General features: G+C 50.0%; 1 protein-coding gene across 1 annotated transcript; it reads left to right on the top strand.

Annotated features, from left to right (window-relative positions):
• Window positions 1-8,161: 8,161 nt before the first annotated feature.
• On the top strand, window positions 8,162-20,193 carry FAM210B (family with sequence similarity 210 member B). Its single transcript, XM_029220762.1, has 3 exons — window positions 8,162-8,375; window positions 16,579-16,754; window positions 16,952-20,193. The coding sequence occupies exons 1-3, from the start codon at window positions 8,190-8,192 to the stop codon at window positions 17,166-17,168; spliced, it is 579 nt and encodes a 192-aa protein (XP_029076595.1). The 5' UTR covers window positions 8,162-8,189; the 3' UTR covers window positions 17,169-20,193.
• Window positions 20,194-20,220: the final 27 nt, after the last annotated feature.

The raw sequence follows: 20,220 nt of genomic DNA, 5'->3' as shown, positions 1-20,220 counted from the left end.
CACATGCCGCAGAGCGGCTGGGCCCGTGAGCCATGGCCGCTGAGCCTACGCGTCCGGAGCCTGTGCTCTGCAACAGGAGAGGCCACAACAGTGAGAGGCCCGCGTACCGCAAAAAAAAAAAAAAAAAGATCCTTCAGTGCTTACTCACCGCAGCTAGAATAAAATCGCCTGATCTGGCCCCTGGCAACTTTTCCCAAACCCCTCAAGCCCCTCACTCCTTGCACACGGGCCGCTCAGGCCTCCTCTGACACTCCTGCCCGCAACTTGGCACTCACATCGCTTTCTTCCTCCTTTGGACCTGCACCCAGTTGTCCCTCTGCTTGACCCCTCTTCCCCCTGGAAGCTCCACGTCTGCTCCTGGGCACCTTCCAGATGTCCAATGCCTCCTTCTCCGGGAAGCCTTTCTGATCACTCTTCGCCCAGCACAATTCATGATGCTGTCCTCCCCTGGCTATCTGTTCTCTGCCCATCAGGCCCATCCAACTCGAAGCTCCCTAAGAGCAGGGACCATTTCCAAGCCACCCACCTGCATAACCTGGCAGAGTAGAGGGCAGATCGTAGATGTTCAAAAAGTATTTGAGGGAGGGAGGGAGGAAGGGAGGGAGGAAGGGAAGGAATGAGAAGACAGACATGGGAGAACAATCAGTAATTATTAACGTAATTTGTGATGATAATAGCCAACACCAGGATGGGCCTGCTCCGAGCCTGGCGCTATTCCATGCATTTCACATGTGTTAATGCATTTAATCCTCACTGCGAGTCCCCATCTCACATGTGCAGAGGCTGAGGCTCAAGTGAAGTAACTTGACCAGTGTCCACAGAAAGCAAGCGGTATGGCTCAAGCTTGAACCTGGGCTTCACTCCAGAGTTCATGCTCTCAGCCTCCAGGAAGGAGGCCCTAGATGTCCATCGCATAGGGGAAAGGACACCCTCTCCGCAGGGAATACAAGGCAGCCGCTTAAAGAAGGATTTCCGTATTTACTGACATGGACAGGTGTCCTTGATGGGACACTGGGTGAAAAAAAAGCAAATGAAGGACACATGTTATAATCCCATTTTTTTGGAAAACATCAGAGAAAACAACAGCCAGATGTGATTGTTCACACACAGAAACGTGGCTGGAAGGACACACAAACCTGGCTGATGCTGGCTACTGCTGGGAGGGCTTCCCGGGTCTCACTCCAGGCTCTAGGCACATGGAACTCTCCCTGGAGACCTAGCAGGCTGCCCTATCCACAGTCCCAGAGCCCCAACTCCCCAGCCCCTTACTCGGCTTCCGCGTTGCATTTGCTGCTACCTGACACCAGAGGGCACACTTATTTGTTTGATGCCCGTCTCTGTAAGGGTAAGAATAAATTGAAAAAGAAAAAAGTTGATTTTCCCTGATGCAAAAAAGAGGAGAACCTTCGCATTCCCACTCTCCTTTTCTTAGAGCATGTGATTCTTTCTCTGCCCCTTTGAGATGTATGTAAATCTTTTTAAAGGCGAAATAAGCCGCTTGCAGGTTTTTAAAACCCAGGAATGTGTTAAGAGTCTGAGAGCTGTCTCCTTGAAATGTAAACATCAAGGAAGATAGCAGCCTATCTCCTAGGCCAGGTGAGGGTTTAACTCCGGTGACGAGCTCTGTGCTATAATTACATGTTTGTCACAGAGGCACGGGAAGTGTATTATTCCTTGGGATAAAGACAATTAGCAAGTACAAACGAGGGTGAACTATGTGTGACAGACGGTGCTGTCAAGTCCTCTTACCTGAGAAGTAGTTATTTTTTGTCTTTGGATGAAGCATCTGCTCAGCTGCATAAAACAAGGCGCTTTCTTCCCGTCTCTGAGACCTCTTTAGTGAATTGCCCGTGAACTGCATCACGTTCTAGCTTAATGTTTACTCAATAATAAAATTCTTTTCTTTCTCTTCTCCTTTTGTGGAAAGGTTTTCTGTCAGCAGATTTTGTTTTGAATTCTCTCCCACCACCCCTCCCCGCTGGCTTGTCTTCCCCAGTAGAACATAAGCTCTGGGATACCTTGTCTTCCTACTTCACGGCTGTGTGCCCGGCACTGAGGAGGTGCTTAAAATAAAATGAATAAAAGAATAAATGAATGAATGAATAAAAGAAGTTGCTGGCTGTGTCCTTTGAGTTTTCTTTTTTTTTTACAATGATCAAATGTTACCTATGACAATAATTTTGCTAAAAAACAATTAAACTTTTAAAGACTCCACAGTTGTGCATACAAAAGGCAGCCACTGGTTTGCTTGACAGATATTGATTTTATTTCCTGTTAATCCCCATGCTTCTCAGGCATGAGTCAGCCGTCTTTAAATCATTATTACCAAGTACTTAAGACATTCTTATTAGCAACATATTGAGACATCGAACGAACGAGAAAATCTTCAAACATCATAGTTCCAGCTAATCCAGATCCTTCCCGAGTACCGAGAAGTGATCGTTTCTATCTCCAAGGCAGTCGAGAGGAGATTCTTGGAAAACCGTAGCAGCACGCTCCTCCTCAACAAGCTACCGCTTTTCTTGGTGGTGGTTTTACAAGTAGCATCTCTCTCCCTGAGTCGCCTCACTAGACCGCACAGCTCTGGTTCTACGCCCTGTGCCCCCCACCCCAAAGCTTTTATTGGTGTCCAGTTCACACCATTCATACTCTTCTCGGAACGAATGAATGAAAAGGAACAATAATAATAATGGCCACTGTGCTCACCACGATCAGCTTTCGGGAAGGCATTGTATGTGCTGGTCCCTGGGCCGAGCATACACGTGCATAAAATTTCTCTTATTCTTCACAGCAATCTTGTGATATGGTGCTATTATTATTCCCATCTTACAGATGAGAAAACTGAGGTCCCAAGATGTTGAGTGACTTGACCGGGCACACGGTCAGTGCACCATAATGGGGGGACACACCCCCAGGCAATCTGACCCCAAAGCCCCAGCTCTTGGCCCCAAGCCATAAAACACCATTTGTTTCAAAGCGTTGGACTAATCTTCTACCTTATTTGTGGAAACAAGAGAAAACCCAGCCAGGCAGTAACCTGAGGCAGGAGGAACCCGAATTCCTCTTAATAACTCACATTTTCTGAGCTCCTGCCATCAGCCAGGCACTAGGCACAGCACTCAAAAGGTGTCATCCCGGGCTTCCCTGGTGGCGCAGTGGTTGGGAGTCCGCCTGCCGATGCAGGGGACGCAGGTTCGTGCCCCGGTCCAGGAGGATTCCACATGCCGTGGAGCAGCTGGGCCCGTGAGCCATGGCCGCTGAGCCTGCGCGTCCAGAGCCTGTGCTCCGCAACGGGAGAGGCCACAACAGTGAGAGGCCCGCGTACCGCAAAAAAAAAAAAAAAAAAAAAGGTGTCATCCCACTTAAGCCTCACACCAAACTAAGGGAGGTTCATTCACTGTCCACATCCCGAGGTGAAGCCTGAGAAACACAGAGAGGTGTCGTGACTTGCCAAGGTGCCACAGTCAGTCAGTGGCTGAGGTGGAATCATATCCAGGTCTCTCCACCTCCACGGCCCATGTTCTTACTGACGATTTTTCCCCAAATGAGGAAGAAAAGCAGAGATGATGATTCAATGTCAGCCCAAGTTCAGACAAGGACAGAGCTCCCACAGGGTGGGCCACGAGGAGAAAGAGGTCGCTCGGAAGTGGGTGGTGGCAGCTACCACCGGTGACATTCTCCACGCCCCCCTTGGTGCCTAGCAGAGCCCCGAGCACGACGCGGATGCTCAATTAAAAGTGACTGAACAACTGAGAGCGAATGCACCTCTTCCTACAGAGACCTACAGCGCATGCCTCCATGGTTCCCAGTTCAGACGTGGTCTGTGGGGCGTGGAAGCCCGTTTTCTCCTCAGCCCTCCTCCTCCCTTCCTTGTGCCCCACAGGCCATCTATGTCGTGATGGAGGGAAGGAGGGTGGGGAGTGAAGCCTTTGTGGGGACTGATACCATGCCCGTCGTACGCACATGGGATTGCTCTTCATTTTTTCAGGAAGTCACAGACACATGTGTCGTTATTCCCATATCACAGGAAAAGAAAGCTGAGGTTAAAGCAGGTTACATACTTTCCTTGGGGCCGCAAGGCTAGTGTCACGAGCTCCCAAACTCCACCCTGACCCGTTTGCCTCCGAAGACCCTGCCTCACAGAGGGAGAAGAATCAGTAGGTGCCACACGATGGAAGAAAATGTGCACATGTGGTTGGCACCCAGTAAGTGCGTGTTGATAAGTGAATGGTGAGACTCTTTCAAGGAGAGGGTTACTAACAGGATCTACTGCTACAAGATGTCACTAACGATAGTTCAAGTTGTAATAGAGAAAAAACTGGAAATCACGTATATATTTATTATAACCTATATTAGTCAGCTCGGGCTCCCATAACAAAATACCACAAACCGGGTGGCTTAAACAACAGAAATTTATTTTCTCACAGTTCTGGAGGCTGGAAGTCCAAGATCAGGGTGCCAATGAGGTCCGGTTCTTGTGAGCATCCTCTTCCTGGCTTGCTGATTGCTTCTTGCTGTGTCCTCACGTGGCAGAGAGAAAGAGTTCTGGTGTCTCTTCCACTTCCGATAAGGGCACTAATCCCATCATGAGGAACCCACCCTTATGACCTAATCTAACCGTATTCACCTCCCAATGGGCCCATCTCCAAACACTATCATACTGAGAATTAGTGCTTTAACATGTGAATTTGGGGGGACACACAAACATTCAGTCCATAACACCCATTACCAGGACACTGGATTAAATAAATCATGGAGCACCTATACTATAGAATGCTCTGCAGCTTTTAAATAATAATATTGCACAATTATGGTTTCAACAGGAAAGACATTAGTGACAGATGAAGTGAAAAAGTCACATTATGATGCATATATACAACATCACCCCATTTCTACCAATACTAGGGGTGTGGGGTACTTTGGCAAGATCTGGATCTCACACCCATACCCTGACCAGAGAGCCACCAACCATTGAGATTGGACAGCTTCATACAAACTACAATAGGGAGGGAGGGGCATCTCCAATAGAAAGAGGGAGCTGTCTATTTACAATAGCCCGGAGATGGAAACAACCTAAGCGCCCATCATCGGATGAATGGATAAAGAAGATGTGGCACATATATACAATGGAATATTACTCAGCCTTAAAAAGAAATGAAATTGAGCTATTTGTAATGAGATGGATAGACCTAGAGTCTGTCATACAGTGTGAAGTAAGTCAGAAAGAAAAAGACAAATACTGTATGCTAACACATATATATGGAATTTAAGGGGAAAAAAAATGTCATGAAGAACCTAGGGGTAAGACAGGAATAAAGACGCAGACCTACTGGAGAACGGACTTGAGGATATGGGGAGGGGGAAGGGTGAGCTTTGACAGGGCGAGAGAGAGTCATGGACATATACACACTAACAAACGTAGTAAGGTAGATAGCTAGGGGGAAGCAGCCGCAAGGCACAGGGATATTAGCTCGGTGCTTTGTGACAGCCTGGAGGGGTGGGATAGGGAGAGTGGGAGGGAGGGAGAAGCAAGAGGGAAGACATATGGGAACATATGTATATGTATAACTGATTCACTTTGTTATAAAGCAGAAACTAACACACCATTGTAAAGCAATTATACCCCAATAAAGATGTTTAAAAAAAAAACAACAACAAAACAAAACAAAACAAAAAGAAGTATCCAAGGGAAAAAAAAAAAAAGAAAGAGGGAGCTGGGCAGACAAAATAGACAGAAACGCCAGCCACACTGCCACGTCTTGAGTCCTCACTGTGCCATGCCCGGTTCTACAGGCACTGAAATATATTATCTCCTTTAACTTTCACAGTAACCCTTTGAGATGGGTATTATTACTCTCACTTCTTGCGAGTGAGGAAACAAGGGACTTAGATCGTTGGAGTCACTTAACAAAGATTCTAAACAGGGCCTGCACCACACCAAAGCTGTGATGTTAACCAACAAATCATGAAACCACAAAGCCTTACTTTTACTGCATCGCCCACTGCTGGCACACAGCAGGTGTTCAGAATAATGAATGCTGATTGGAAATGAACAGAGAGGAGGCAAGAAGTGACGTATGGGCACGGGTAGTTGGATTTGCTTTGGGAAAAGGGACAGAAGCAGGAGGTGGGGAATGGTGGAGGGAAACAGGGACGTGGGCTGGAGCCATCAGTTAAGACTCAGGCTTCCCCTGAGAAGTAAGAGGCCAGGGTATGTGCCAGGAGAGAAGTCATCAGGGCAGGAAGGAGGACTCCAGGTGAGCAGAAACAGTTTAGAGCAGACAGTGCAGAATCTGACAGAGAAAGAGAACTGGAAGAGAACTGTTCTCGTCCTCAGGAAGACTCAGGTACAACCAGAGAATACGTAATGGGAGAAAACGTGGCAATGTGTCCCAAACAGTTCACTTTCTATTTTATCACAGTTTATCTGCTTGTGCTCCAGAATCTACCTTCCCACATTCTTATAGAAAGGAGCCACAGTGAGTAACCCCGAGGCCCTGGACCCCTGAGCAGGTTAACCATGGTTCCCTTGGAAACTGGGAAGAAGTAGTTCCTCCTTTTCCTTCCTCCAGCACCCCGGCCCCCTTTAGGTTTCAGCGCCCTCACACACACACACACACACACACACTGATATGTGCCCTTTCCCATGGTACACGTGCACTTCCTATGTGACACTCACCACCGTGCACAGGCACACAGCCCTGTCGCACTGCCTGGAGTTACCACCCCCGTCCCCCGGCAGCCACCCCCTCTACCTCCCTGCCAGCAGAACCCCGATTGTGTTCAGGAAGACGATGTGCCTACTCTGACCTAAGCCAGGCCTATTTCTTTTGCTGGATCCTCAAATTCCAGACTCCCTTGCAGCTAAGAGTGTCCTGTGACTCAGCTGTAGCCAGTGAGACAGAAGGGGCTTCTCAAGGTGGGGGTAGGGTCCTGAGGTATTGAATTTGGGCACATTGATCCCCATCTCTTTCCAGTGTAGAACGGCTGAACAGCTGGCAAAACGGCTATAATTTCCCTTTGCACCTAGGTTTCTGGATACGAACTCATTTCTGCCAATTGAATGCACTGGCAGAATATTTCGAAGGCAGAAAGGAGGCGGAGGCATCCTCCTGCGGTTTGGGCTGTTTGCTGCTGGTAAACAAGTGTGTGGAGACGTGGGGTTTTCTGCAGCAGAATTCAGGTGTGCAGTCGCCAGCCCACGGGTGTGGACCGTTAGTTGTGGCCGAGGCAGCCGCCTGACCCTGCTTTCTGGCGTCCAGTGATCTGTTCTGTAGAAGCTGGAAAGCAGCTGCAGTGGCAGTTTCCTGATCCTGGGGTCACGGCTCTGGCAGTGTGCTCTAGAATTCATTCATTCCACTGGCCGACCCCTGACACCCACCTAACGGCTTGTGGCCTGTGTCCCCCCTCTTGCCGGCCCGTGTTGCTCTGTCCAGAGAGCCTTTCCTGGGGGGCCAGCCTAATGTCCACTCCTCCAGCTTTTCCAATGGTTTTCCAAGCAACGGTTCCCTGTGGTAAAAAAAAAAAAATTGTTTTTTCTGCTTAAAATAGCAAAGATCTAGAAGCATTCTGGATCCTCTAGTTTGAACCAAAAAATGCTACCGGGGGGTCAGGCATGACAAAAAGATGAGGATAAGAGGCCTCAGGGAAGGTTTCATTTCTGTGAGCCTCAGTTTCTTCTTCTGCAGAATGGAGACCAAAGATTATTATCTTTATTACAGTTAACAGTTGACTACCGTGGTAGATTGCATTTCCCAAACATGGTCACGACAACATTTCCCATTCCACAAGCCCTTCCACACGTGACCTTGTCACTTCCCGTCAAGTCGGAGGAATCTGACCCCCTCACTCCTGAATCAGGGCTGGGCTGGCCTCTGACTCGCTTGTAACCAGCATGATGAGTCAGGATCCGCCGGCTAGAACTCGCAGGCTGTCAGAAGGGGTGCGCGTCTCCAGCCCCGCCCATTTCTCGCGGGGCTTCAGCTCCGGCCCCGCCCCGGCCGCGCGGGGCTGCAGCCCCGCCCTCGCCGCTCAGGCGGCGGAGGGGCGGGGGCCGGTGGGCGGGGCCAAGGACGGCGCGCGGCCCCGGCCCCACCCCGCCGCTCCGGGCTCGGGCTCCCGCGGGCCCCGCCCACCGCGCTGCTCCCTCTGCTGTCCGCTGTGCGGGCAGCGGCGCAGGGCTGAGTACCATGGCCGGGCTGCTGGCGCTGCTGTGCCCCACGGGCAGGGTGGGCGCCCGGGTCCGGTCTCGCGCCACCTGGCTCCTGGGCGCTGCCGCCCCCCGCGCCCCACCGCCCTTGTTTCTGCCGCTCTTCGGGACCGAGCTGGACGCCCCGCTGCTGCGCGCGGCCCGCGGGAACTGCCACGGCCGCCAGGTAAGCCTCCCCGCCCCCACCCCGAACCCCGCGCGCCCCGATCGTCGGCCCATCTCCGCCGAAGGAGAGCCTGACTCGCGCAGCTGCCTGAGACCGAGCACCGCCAGGGTTCCCAGGCCTCAGATCTCTACAAGTAAAAGAAGCGAGTTCCCAGTTCACAGCAGGGGAAACTGAGGCTCAGGGAGGTGTGGTGACTGCCCAAGGTCACAACCTCCAGGTGATCCCAGGATCCCAAAGCGTCAGGCTGTACTGTGGTGGTGGACGGGAGGATTGGAGATGGGGCCTGGGCTTGGTATCGACGTTCTCACTGGGCGGTAGAGTTGTTCCCTTTGAAGTCGCGCCGGGGCTTCCTCCCTGGGCCGAGGAGAAAGGCTTGGTGGGTGCTGCGGTCTCTAACACCCCCCCCCCAACACTTGCTGCCACTCCCTTTTTATCTAACCTAGAGGGCAGGCCTCCCTGTCAGACTGCAGGCAGGATGCGCGCAAGAAACCCAGTGTTACTTCATTGCATCAATATTTCACTTCTGTTGCTTCTGTGTATGCTAACTGAAAACTGGTTTCCATTCAGAATGGTAATGCAGACAATCCCTTTTTGAAAGTTTTGAAGTGGGTCTTCTTAAAGAGAAAAGGTGGTAAGCAGTGAAGTCTGGAGATCCAGAGCTAACAAGTTGGGACAAGCAGTGCCTGGAGCTTTGCACCTTTGGTCCCTTTGCCTGCCTGCATCCACTCACCAGCAGTGCAGCCCTACCCCAAGTGCTGAAGGCCTCTGAGCCTGTTTGCTGACCTTGCAGGCATTTAAAATAGCACCTTCCCAACAATAGTTTGGGGAACAGTTCCATGAGCTGATGTGGGCCTCAACATGGTGCCACCGGGAGCCAGTGCTTCCTGAATGTTGCATAGGCATGACCTTACCATGCCTCTGCCACAGGCGGAGAAACTTCCTTCCCTGCCTTCTGCTCCCCCATCGGACAGGTGGTAGATCTTGTCTCTGCCTCCTGAGCCCAGTTAGGGGATCCTCATGCGTCTGGCACCCTCCGCGCACACCCATCTGTCTCCTGGTGATTCTCTGTGGATCAGCCCAGCTGTCCCTTCCTCCCAGAAGCCTTCCCTGACCACCAGTGATACCTTGGGTGCCTCCACTGGCCCCCTCCTCAGCCCCATGGGTGTGCATCTTCTATGCACTTATCATATGGAATGTCCTCCTGACTTGCTGGTCTGTCTTGTGAGCCTGGCACTAGCAGGTGTGTGTGTGTGTGTGTGTGTGTGTACTGCTCCCCCACCCCATATTTATTAAAGTAAGAAGGCTGTATTAGAAGGGTCAGGAAGGTTTGAGGAATGAGCCAAAAATTGCTCACAAGTTCAGATTGTTTAGAGTGACACCTGTTTTCATTCATGCAATAAGTAATATTAACAATAAACACTATATTGTGTTTACTTTGTACCAGGCACTGTTCTGAGTACTTTGAAAATATTAATTCATGTAATCCTCACAACAACCCTGTGACGTAAGCAATACTGTCATCCCCCCCGCTTAAGCCCAGAGAGGTTGAGTAACTTTCTGAGAATCACACAGAGGTTACCTCTCAGAACTGGGATCCAAACCAGTCTCGTTCCAAGGCTTCTGCCCTCAACAGCTGTGCTGTGTTCCTCACTTATTCGTGAGTGTCTGCACTGTGCTAGGCACTGCTCTAAGGCGGGGGGTGGGGGGATAGAGCAATGAACAAAACAGACATAACCCACCCTCAGGGAGCCTGACGTCTAGTGGGATGGGAGGGACAATAAACAGAAAAGGAAAATATCAGGCTTGTTGATGTGAGAGGTGCTACTGAGAAATGCCAAGGGGGGAGGGAGGGTGCAGATGGGCAGGGCTGCAGGGAGGGATGCTGCCAGTTTAATAAATAAGGTCATCAGGGAAGGGCTCCCTGAAAAGGCAGCGTGTGAGGGAGAACTGGGAGGTAGGACACTGGGGCTCAGAGAGCCATCTGCAGGTATATGAAAGCACTTACCTAAGAACAGACACGGGGGAGGTAGATGTTTCTGCATCCAGGGCAGCGACTAAGGATACATCACAGGTTCTTAAGGTGATATTTCACGAAGAAATGAATGTCTGAAAAGTTTCCATTCCTTGCAGGTCATCGCCTCATAAATTCCTTTATTTCAGTCTCTTTATTCTCCTCCAGGGTTAGGAAGAAAAACGCATGACCCACAATGATTAAAGAGATTTCCAGGATAAAAGGAAGAAAATTGTCCATATAAGCTTCTAACTCTAGAAAGTTAAAAACTAACTGCAGCACTGGCTAACAGGAAATTGTCTGTTGTGTCTGAATATTTTGTCCCTCCCATTGTCTTGCAGTAGATACTGGTCATTCTGTAGCTGGAAGTCTGGCTGCCTTTTTTTTTTTTTTAAGGAATAACTTTTTTTAAATATTTATTTATTAATTTATTTTTGGCTGTGTTGGGTCTTCGTTTCTGTGCGAGGGCTTTCTCTAGTTGCGGCGAGCGGGGGCCACTCTTCATCACGGTGTGCGGGCCTCTCACTATCGCAGCCTCTCTTTCTTGTTGCGGAGCACAGGCTCGAGACGCACAGGCTCAGTAGTTGTGGCTCACGGGCCCAGGTGCTCCGCGGCATGCGGGATCTTCCCAGACCAGGGCTCGAACCCGTGTCCCCTGCATTGGCAGGCAGATTCTCAACCACTGCGCCACCAGGGAAGCCCTGGCTGCCTTTTTTTCTTTTCTGGCCAAAAGGCCTTTTGCCAAAATAGAGGTCGTACAGAAAAGGGCTCTCGAGAGAGAGAGAGAGACAGTTCCACCCGGTCCTGGCAAGTAGACAGAGGGGACATAATGAAGTCTGGTTGGGCCAGATGTCCAGGGTGGGAAGTGAAAGGGGCTTTCACCCGTCATCAGCCTCAGGACGTTGTTTGGCTCTTGGAACCGGGGTTTGTCCACTGCTCCTCCTATCAGGGCCTGGCAGATCTCCCATCCGGGGCACTTCATCCGCAGCCAAAAGGCGGGTGGGGAGCTGTTTATCAGAAGGAGCCTGAGCTCCCAGCGGCCATTCTGGCTGCTGGGTGTCAGAGAACAGGGAGGGCGCGGTGCTGGCCCAACCGAAGGGTACTGGTGACAGTTTTCCTTCTCCCCTCCAGAGCCTTGACGTTCTGGAACAGGCTCTTCCTTGAGGAATGTTCAGCTCTTGGGGGACACGAAGGGGAGCCTGCAGCACAGAACTCAGTCTGGGCGCCGCCAGCCAGCTCATAGCTTTGCCCCAAACCTTGGTCTCCCATCTGTCAAAGTGGGAGCGACAGAGGTGCCCACGTCGTGGGGTTGTGAGGGTTTTTATGGGATGGCGCCTTTAAAGTGCTAAGCCCGGTACCTGGCTCAATAGAAGGGGCCTCTCTTGAGGACACTGGTGGTTTTCCTAAAACCTTTCAAAAAACGTTATGCTTTCCTGCCTATCAAAACCAGCCTCTGGGACCCCATAAATGGATACTGGATTTTAGTAGGCACTCCCCATTTTTTAAGTGTTTGTTTTCTTAAGTCTGAAAAAAGCCCGCAGAAGTCAAAGCTAAAGGCAGAGAGGAAATACAGTTCGTCTCCCGCCTTAGGACCTTAACACTTAATTCCCAGGGACTGAGCAGCCTTTAATGAAACAGATTTAATTTTAATTGAAGCTTTAATTTAAAGCTTCCAGGTGTTTTGGGGTTTTGTTTGTTTGGTTTTTTTTTTTTTTTTTTCAGTCCCAACTGCAGTTTGGGAACAAAAGAGATGCTCTTTCAGTTGGGAGGTAATGAAAAGACTCTTTCAACTAATAAATCTGAGTTTTGTGCCAACTCTTTTGGGAGCAGGGGCAAATGAGTAGCTGCTGTGTATGATTAAAAATCAAGGATGATTCTGGGAAAGGTTTTTTTTTTTTTTTTTTGGCTACGCTGCGCGGCTTGTGAGATCTTAGTTCCCTGACCAGGGATTGAACTCGTGCCCTCGGCAGTGAAAGCGCAGGGTCCTAACTACTAGACCACCAGGGAATTCCCAATTCTGGGCAAGTTTTAATCCAAGACTGAATTCCACCCCCTCCTCGCTGTGCGTGGAATGTGGCCCTTCACTGAGCCTTACTTAGTTCTTTTGGGGACAGTAGGAGAGTCTGCTTTTGTGCCTTCTTATCTTCTACGTACGTGCAGCAGCCACGGTTTATCTTCCATTCTGGCAGCTGGTCCAGAGCCAAGCCCTCCTGTCCAGCATGAAACCAAGCTGAGAGGCTGCCCCAGGGGTTACCAGACACAACAGGGCTCCAGACACTGCAGACATTCTTTGTAGGGCAAAATGTACTGTGGCTCCCAGCTTGCCCTGAAGAGTAAATTTTAGAATCTGTACTTTGTATTTCAGTTGAATCAAATTCTGCTTCATAAAAAGGAATGAAGTTTGATACCTGCTACAACGTGGATGAACCTTGAAAACACGATGATAAGTGAAAAAAGCTGCCGTAGTCTGTTCGGGCTGCTATAACACCATAGACTGGGCAGCTTAAACAGCAGACATTCATTTCTCACAGTCCTGGAGTCAAGAAGTCCAAGGTCAAGACACGCGCAGATTCAGTGTCTGGTGAGGGCCTGCTTCCGAGTTCATAGCCAGCTGTCTTCTGTCTTCTTGCCATGTCCTCACATGGTAGAAGGTTCAAGGGAGCGCTCTGGGGTCTCTTTTACAAGGGCCCTGATCCCATTCGTGAGGGCTCCACCCTCATGACCTAGTCACCTCCCACCTCCAAATACCATCCTGGTGGGGATTCGGTTTCAACATAGGAATCTGGGGCGGGGTAGGGTTTCCACAAACATTCAGTCTGTAGCAGAAGCCAGTCACAAAAGGCCCCATGCTGTATGGCCCCGTTTACATGAAACGTCCAGAAAGGGCAAATCCATAGACAGAAAGGAGTTTCATGTTTGCCTTTCCCCATCAGGATGGGGCAGAGAGGAGTGGGGAGTGACTGCTAATTGGGTGACAAAAATGTTCCAAAATTAGATCCTTGTGATGGTTGCACAACTGCAAACACACATAAACCATTTGACTGTACGTTTTAAACCTTAAGATGGACTTTATGGCCTGTAATCTATATACCAGCAAAACTGTTACCAAAGTGGATGGGCCTCCCTGGGGAGAAGGAAGAAACGCACGTGGGGCGTTAGGTGGTGACGGCCCGATGGAGGGAACTGCACAGGAGCAGCTGTGTGAGGGTCTCGGTTTTAAAGAGGGTGCTCCAGGAGGGCCTCCCTGAGGTGATGTCGGAATAAAGACCTGGAGGCGGGGCTATGAGGACGTCTGAGGAAAAGCATTCAGGCAGAGGGAGCAGCAGATGCCAAGGCCAGGAGCGGTCCTGGCCTGGCCTGCTTAAAGCAGCAAGAAGGCCACGTGGCCCAAATGGGTAGCAGGAAGGAGAATGGGGGTAGGGGGCGGCGGGCCTGGAGGGCTGAGGGGCTGGTGCTTCCAGGAGGCCTCTGACGGGGGTGGTGCTGTAATCCCACCTCGGTTTTTACAGGCTCCCTCTGGCCACTGTGTTGAGTGGTCAAGGGTGGGATTGGGGGACCAGCTGGGAGGGAGGCCATCACAGTAACCCAGGGGAGAGATGAGGGGCCTGGGCCAGGTGGTCCTGAAGCAGCGTTCCCTAAACCCACCTAGGCTGGCACCGCTCAGCGCCCCTCCGGTCAGTAGCCCTGTCTGCTACTCTGTAGGGTCAGCCCCTCATGGGAGACCTGCGAGGTCAGGCCCCGGGCCCCTGGGTGGCCCCTGGTCTCTCATGTCCCTGCCTACAGCCCGGGCAAGAGTAGCTCGGGAGGTCTGGTCCGAGTGCCGTCAAAGAAAGAAAACAGCCCAGGAGGCCGACTGCAGTGGGCCCGGTGGAGGGCGGGGCAGTGGATTCTGATGGGCAGACACCGTCACGTCCTGAGGAGGGAAGGGCGGGGGTGGGCCACCAGGGCTGCTGGCTTAGGGGACAGCATGGATGAGCACGAGGGATGGAGGACACAGTGCGGGCCTGGCGTGCGATGGGGGGACGAGGCTTGGGTGGGCAAGCCTCCAGAAGTATCTGAGGAGGAAGGGGACCTGCTGCACTTAAAACTCTTTATCAGGGAGTTCCCTGGCAGTCCAGTGGTTAGGACTCCGCGATTTCAGTGCCGAGGGCGCGGGTTTAATCCCTGGACGGGGAACTAAGATCCCAAGGCACAGCTGTGTGGCGTGGCCAAAAAAGTAAAAACTCTTGATCACATCCTAGTACCTGTGCATGCAATCCAGCTCGACCCCTAATACACCGGGCAGAGATGGTCCCTTCACCCTCCCAGTGCTAGGAGCCGGGCAAGACGACCAGGTCCCTGCTCCCTGGAACCACACATTCCGGGCCTCTGGCCAACAGCAAACAAGCGAAGAACGGAATGCTTACATACATGTATTTGTTATATTTGTTACATTATAAGCAGGACAACTCCTGAAGATGGAAATCTCGGAGAGGGAAGTACAGATGTGATAGCATGGCTGCCACTGAGGGCAGGCAGCTGAGGTGGTCAAGGAGGGCCTCTTGGAGGAGGTGACGTTTGTGTTTCCAGCTTAGGAAGTGGCTCACTCCAGTCTGTTGCAAGGCAGGTACATCTGAGAAGCCACTGCCACGTGGAGAGTCTGCTGAGGGTGGGCAGGAGCAGGGCAAGGGGAGGCGAGAGTGCTGAGCAGGTAATTTACCTGGCAACGCTGGCTGATCACTTAGAAGCACCAGGGGAACTGATATCTAATCGCAGTGCCCAGGCCTCACCCCACATCTATGAAATCAGAGGCTGGGCACCTGGGCACAGACAGATGGATCAGCAGCATCCGGGTCCCCTGGGAGCTCTTGAGAAAGGCAGCGTCTGCAGGGAGGCCCCAGATGTGCTTGGTCAAAGCTCCCACCTGCCCGCCAGCAGGGGCTCTGAAGCAGGGCAGGGCCGGGAGGAGGACCTGTGCCTCGTTGCGGTCGGAGGCTGCTGCCCTGGGCACCTGTGTCATTTCACTTTTGTCCCTGGGGATGCCACGCTGCATGTCATGTGTCCCCACCTCCCCACCCCCCCACCGCAGCCTTTGAAGCATGGCTCCACTGCAGCATGTTCTAAAAATACAAGAAAGCAGCCGTCCCGCTGCAAAGTCAGTAGCCGGAGCTGACTGACCCAGATGCTGCCTGTGAGAAGAGCTCTGAGGTCTGTCGTTAGAGCTGAAGAAATCCTTTGATGAAAAAGGCACTCTCCATATTGAGGAGTTTTGTCTTTTTAATCCAAGGTTGTTGTTTTTATTTCTCCCAAACATTCCAGGCCCTGTAGATGCTCAGTAATTGTTAACAAACACCCCACGCAATGAATACTTTCTGTACTAACCCGGCCGCTGCATTTATGGCCCGAGAACTAGCCCTCCCTTTCTCCGTTCAGATCTCAGGGGTAAATCTTGATTCCAGAAGTAGATACGTCACGGCTTCTGCTCCGTTTTATTTCGTACCCACTGTCTTGTAGAGTCTGGCATGGTTGTCACGTCACCACAAACCTGGAGGCATGAAACGACACACATTTCTTCTTTGACAGCCCTGGAGGTCAGAAGCCCAAACGGGGTCTCACAGGGCTAAAGTCAGTGTGTGGGCAGGGCTGGTTCCTTCCAGTGGCTCTACGGGAGAATCCATTTCCTGCCTTGTCCAGCTTCTGGAGGTGCTGCACTCCTTGGCTCGTGGCCTTTTCCTCTGTCTTCAGAGCCAGCAGCACAAATCTCTGCAAATCTGACTCTGCTTCCGTCCTCACGTCTGCTTCTCTGACCCTCCTGCCCCCCTGTGTCCACTCACAGGACCCTTATGATTAAGGTCCCACTGGTCCCACTCAGAAAATCCTGGATGATCTGCCCATCGCAGATCCTTAACTTAATCCCACCTGCAAAATCCTTCTGCCACGTAAGGTAACATATTCACAGGTTCTGGGGACTAGGACCTAGACATCTTAGGGGCCATCGTTCTGCCCATCGTACCGCCCATCGTACCTGGTACCCAGCCCTTCACTGCACTCAGTGGCTTAGCGGGCATTAGCCTCAGCTGACAAAGAAAGATAGTAACTTACCTCTCACTGGGCGGGAAAGAGCAGCACGCTGCCTGAATCTGAGGCTGTTGATGACCACTAACATCCTTGCTCCTGCCCTAAAGCGTCTCCCCTTCTTTGGCTTGTGCGCAGGATACCAGCAAAATCACTGTGACAACAGGCGGCAACGTCAGCAGTACAGAGGAGAAAAAGCAAAGCAAGTCGCAGCAGCTGAAAAAGATCTTTCAAGAATATGGTGCCGTTGGCGTGTCACTGCACATTGGAATCTCATTAATCTCTTTGGGCATGTTTTACATGGTTGTTTCAAGGTAAGATTTTGACAGTAGTAGATATTTGTTTTTCGCTGTCATCCAAGTGTCTTTGGGAATAAGAACTTTTTTCGTAAGACTTTATATTCATCTAGCTACTTTCATCACATTTTTTAAAATACTGTAAATGTCATAGCCAAATTGATCGGTTAACTCTATCCCTTTTGTGTTTGTCTGTTTGCCTCTCTCCCCTCCAGTGGTGTGGACATGTCAGCCATCCTGCTTAAACTCGGGTTTAAAGAGTCACTGGTACAGTCGAAAATGGCAGCAGGCACAAGTACTTTCGTGGTGGCCTATGCCATCCACAAGCTGTTTGCACCCGTGAGGATAAGCATTACCTTAGTTTCCGTGCCCCTGATTGTCAGGTATTTTCGGAAAGTGGGAATTTTTAAACCTCCAGCTGCAAAGCCTTGATGAACTCTTCAGCTGTGGGCCTGAAAACCTATTTCTTTGAAATGATACATTTTGGACTGGTTTTATGATGTAGGGTTTATGGTGGGGGTGAGGAAGGGGCTAGCTGCTGTCTTCTCGTGAATAGCATTTACTTTTGCCAGCAAAAATTCAGGGTTTCAAATCACTGTGATTTTTTTGCTTTATGAGTTTTGGTAATGCTATTCATCATAGGGCTTGTCTGCACCATCTACAGTGTCAGCAAAGCATCACCATTGAGTTATCATCTGAAACAAAACTGTCAGCCAGGAAATGTTCCTTCTGGAGGATCACTGGTGAGGGTCTGCGTGCAGAAAGAAGCCTCAGGGGTTAATCTTTGCTCAAGTTCTTAAAGGGCAGCGATTCACTAAGCTGGTTTTTAAAGTTCCCCTTCCTCCAATATTTGCTGTCAGGCGGCCTTCATTTTAATATGCAGTAATGTGCAGAACAGCTGCCAGTGCTACAATTAATGAAGCAGAATTTAAGACTTCACAATGTGGAATCAGGATCTTAATTAGCATCAACACTTTGACGTTCATTACACTTGTTTGGGGGGAAAGAAAAACAAGTATTTCTGGTACGTTTCACTGATCCCAAGACACCTTCAAATCTGGACATGATGGGGCCTGCCTCAGCTGATTTTTCCCAAACTTCATCAAAGTAGGTTAGAATCATTTGTCTCTGTTTCGGTAAAATACGGAAACTTCATCCAGTAGTAATGGCATCAGTTGGCCCCGGACGCCTGTGTCCTCAGGAATCTGGATACTGTACATATACGCAAAGCTGAGACAATCTTGGCCTGACCAGCTCTGTCTCAGACTTCAGACATTCCAGAACTAGTGTCACAGTGTTTACATTGTGTTGCTACTTATATTTTTTAATTGAGTTAAAATTATGTATGCAAAAAAAGATTTTGTATCACTCTCTAAAAAAGTAAAATTACTAGCAGTTGCTGTAAATGGGAGACAACCGCAAAATAATAATACAGGCCGGGCAGGGACCGAGCTAGTTTACCAGATAAAAGGCGTGTGACTTTAGGCCCCTCGTTCTCTGTTTGGGACGTTGGTTAAGAACAGAAATGCAAGCACACAGATCTCAGTTGAGACTTTCTCCTTGAGACAGTCAGGAGCAAGCAACGGAGAAGGACTATATTCCCGTGGGCTTCAGCATCACTGACGGGACACTGGCTGCACACTCCAGGAACCCCAGTGTAACTGCCCTGCCACCATGGTTCAGGGGTTGCATTTATCTTTCTGGCTCCCAGATTTATTTTTTATTTTAGTTTTTTGGTTTGATTAACTACATTTGTGACAATCAGAAAACTCAAGGAACTATAAACTGATCATCCTGGTTTTACTGAGATCTGACTATTGACAGTTTTTCCTCGTTAGCCCGTAGTAACCCATGTCAATCAGTTATTTCAGTTAACTTTTTTGAGAATCTTTGTGAGCCAGATTCTCCACTTGCAAGATCTTTAAAGTGGATCCATTATTCCACCCCCCACCCACCCTTTTAAAGCAGTTAGCCCACTGCCAAAAGGTTTTAGCAATTTAAAGCTGGAATTAGACTGCCTTTCTGGGGTCTAATTCCCAGGACACGTCCACATCAGAGAGAGATGGCACCAGTGCTAGGTAATTCCTCATGAGGACAGGACCAGCACTTCTGTGTTGCTGTCTGTGTGTGAACAGTTGGCTCTGGGCTCCTAACCACCTTCCTCACCGGCCTCCCAACCATTCAACTCGTGAGTAATGCCTATGCAAAAAAGCCGATAGGGATTCCTACAGGTTTAAGGGCTTGAATGGGAGTGGACTGAAAGGGCAAGCAATAAAACAAATTATCATACCAAATAGCCATAGCATTCTCTTGTAAGCCCCAACTCCACTCCACTCCAGTGGCCAGTTGTCAGAACAGAACAGAGTAACTAGAGAGGAGAGGCAATCAAAGGACCAGGGAGTTACAGCATTATGTGAATTCACCAGCAAGATGTACAGATCACTTGTATTTACATTGTTTTTATGGAACTAGGGGAATAAAACTGATGATCTATTTTAAACACGTAAGCCATTGTTCACCTCTAATTTTTTATCTGGCAAAATGAGCAGCTTAAATTCCGTGAAACAAATAAACACTTTGTAAAGTTTATGAAGAACGTTTTATTCTTAAAAAGCCATCACTGCTGCTGATTATGACGCGGCAGTGCGTGTGACCAGTTTATTAATGCTGTGCTGCTACAGTGAGCTCTTTTCTGTGCTTCTGTGCGATTGTTTGGGGAAATGACAGCTTAGCTAGTGTCACTGGTGGGGTTAGTCACGTTGTGTTGACTACATCCGGGGTGGATGGATGAACTACTACTCCGGGATGTAAAAGCTCAAGACTGTGGGAACCAAAAGCTCCTTTGTCCCAACGGGGCTAACTGGACACGGCAGTTTTACTCAGTTCTTAAGTTTCCACAACTACTTCGGCAACTCTGACATGGAAGCGTACAGCCACGTCCTTCTGTGTAGACATTTCTGATCTCTGTAGGCCTCTTGCACTGAAAGTTGGCCATGAAAGCATGTTTCCTCTCCTAGTTCCCAGTAAGTTCAACACTTCCACCTTTGCCTTCATTATGGTCAAGTTCATCATCTTTGGTTGATGCACAGGTGTTGGCAGCTAGAAATACGTCATTTTACGTGATAGGAACACACAGAACGTGAGGCCAGCTCCTCTCATGGCACCTCCTCATTTCTAGGCCAAGAGTGAACAGGTGGTGAAAAGAATTACCCATGTACTGCAGACAGGTGTATTTGTGGACTCAGGTTTCAAGTTCACACAGATGCCACAACTCCAGTGTGTCCCGTGGGAACCAGGTGACAAGGGGAAGAAGGGAAGCCTCTGCCAGCTGTACTGAAGGGGCAGCAGGCGTCCACTTTATAAGCCACGATGAACACTGACAGCGCCCAGATCCAAGTACGGCTGCGGAGGAGGGATTCCGTTTAGGCAAACACTCCTTCACCAGAGAATCAGGACAAAAGCCACACTTGGAAAACCCATTTGC

Source organism: Monodon monoceros, unplaced genomic scaffold (assembly GCF_005190385.1).
Source record: "Monodon monoceros isolate NGI ecotype Baffin Bay Population unplaced genomic scaffold, NGI_Narwhal_1 Super_Scaffold_13, whole genome shotgun sequence".
Classification (NCBI taxonomy): Eukaryota; Metazoa; Chordata; class Mammalia; order Artiodactyla; family Monodontidae; genus Monodon; species Monodon monoceros.
This window is presented reverse-complemented; position numbering and strand designations above follow the sequence as displayed.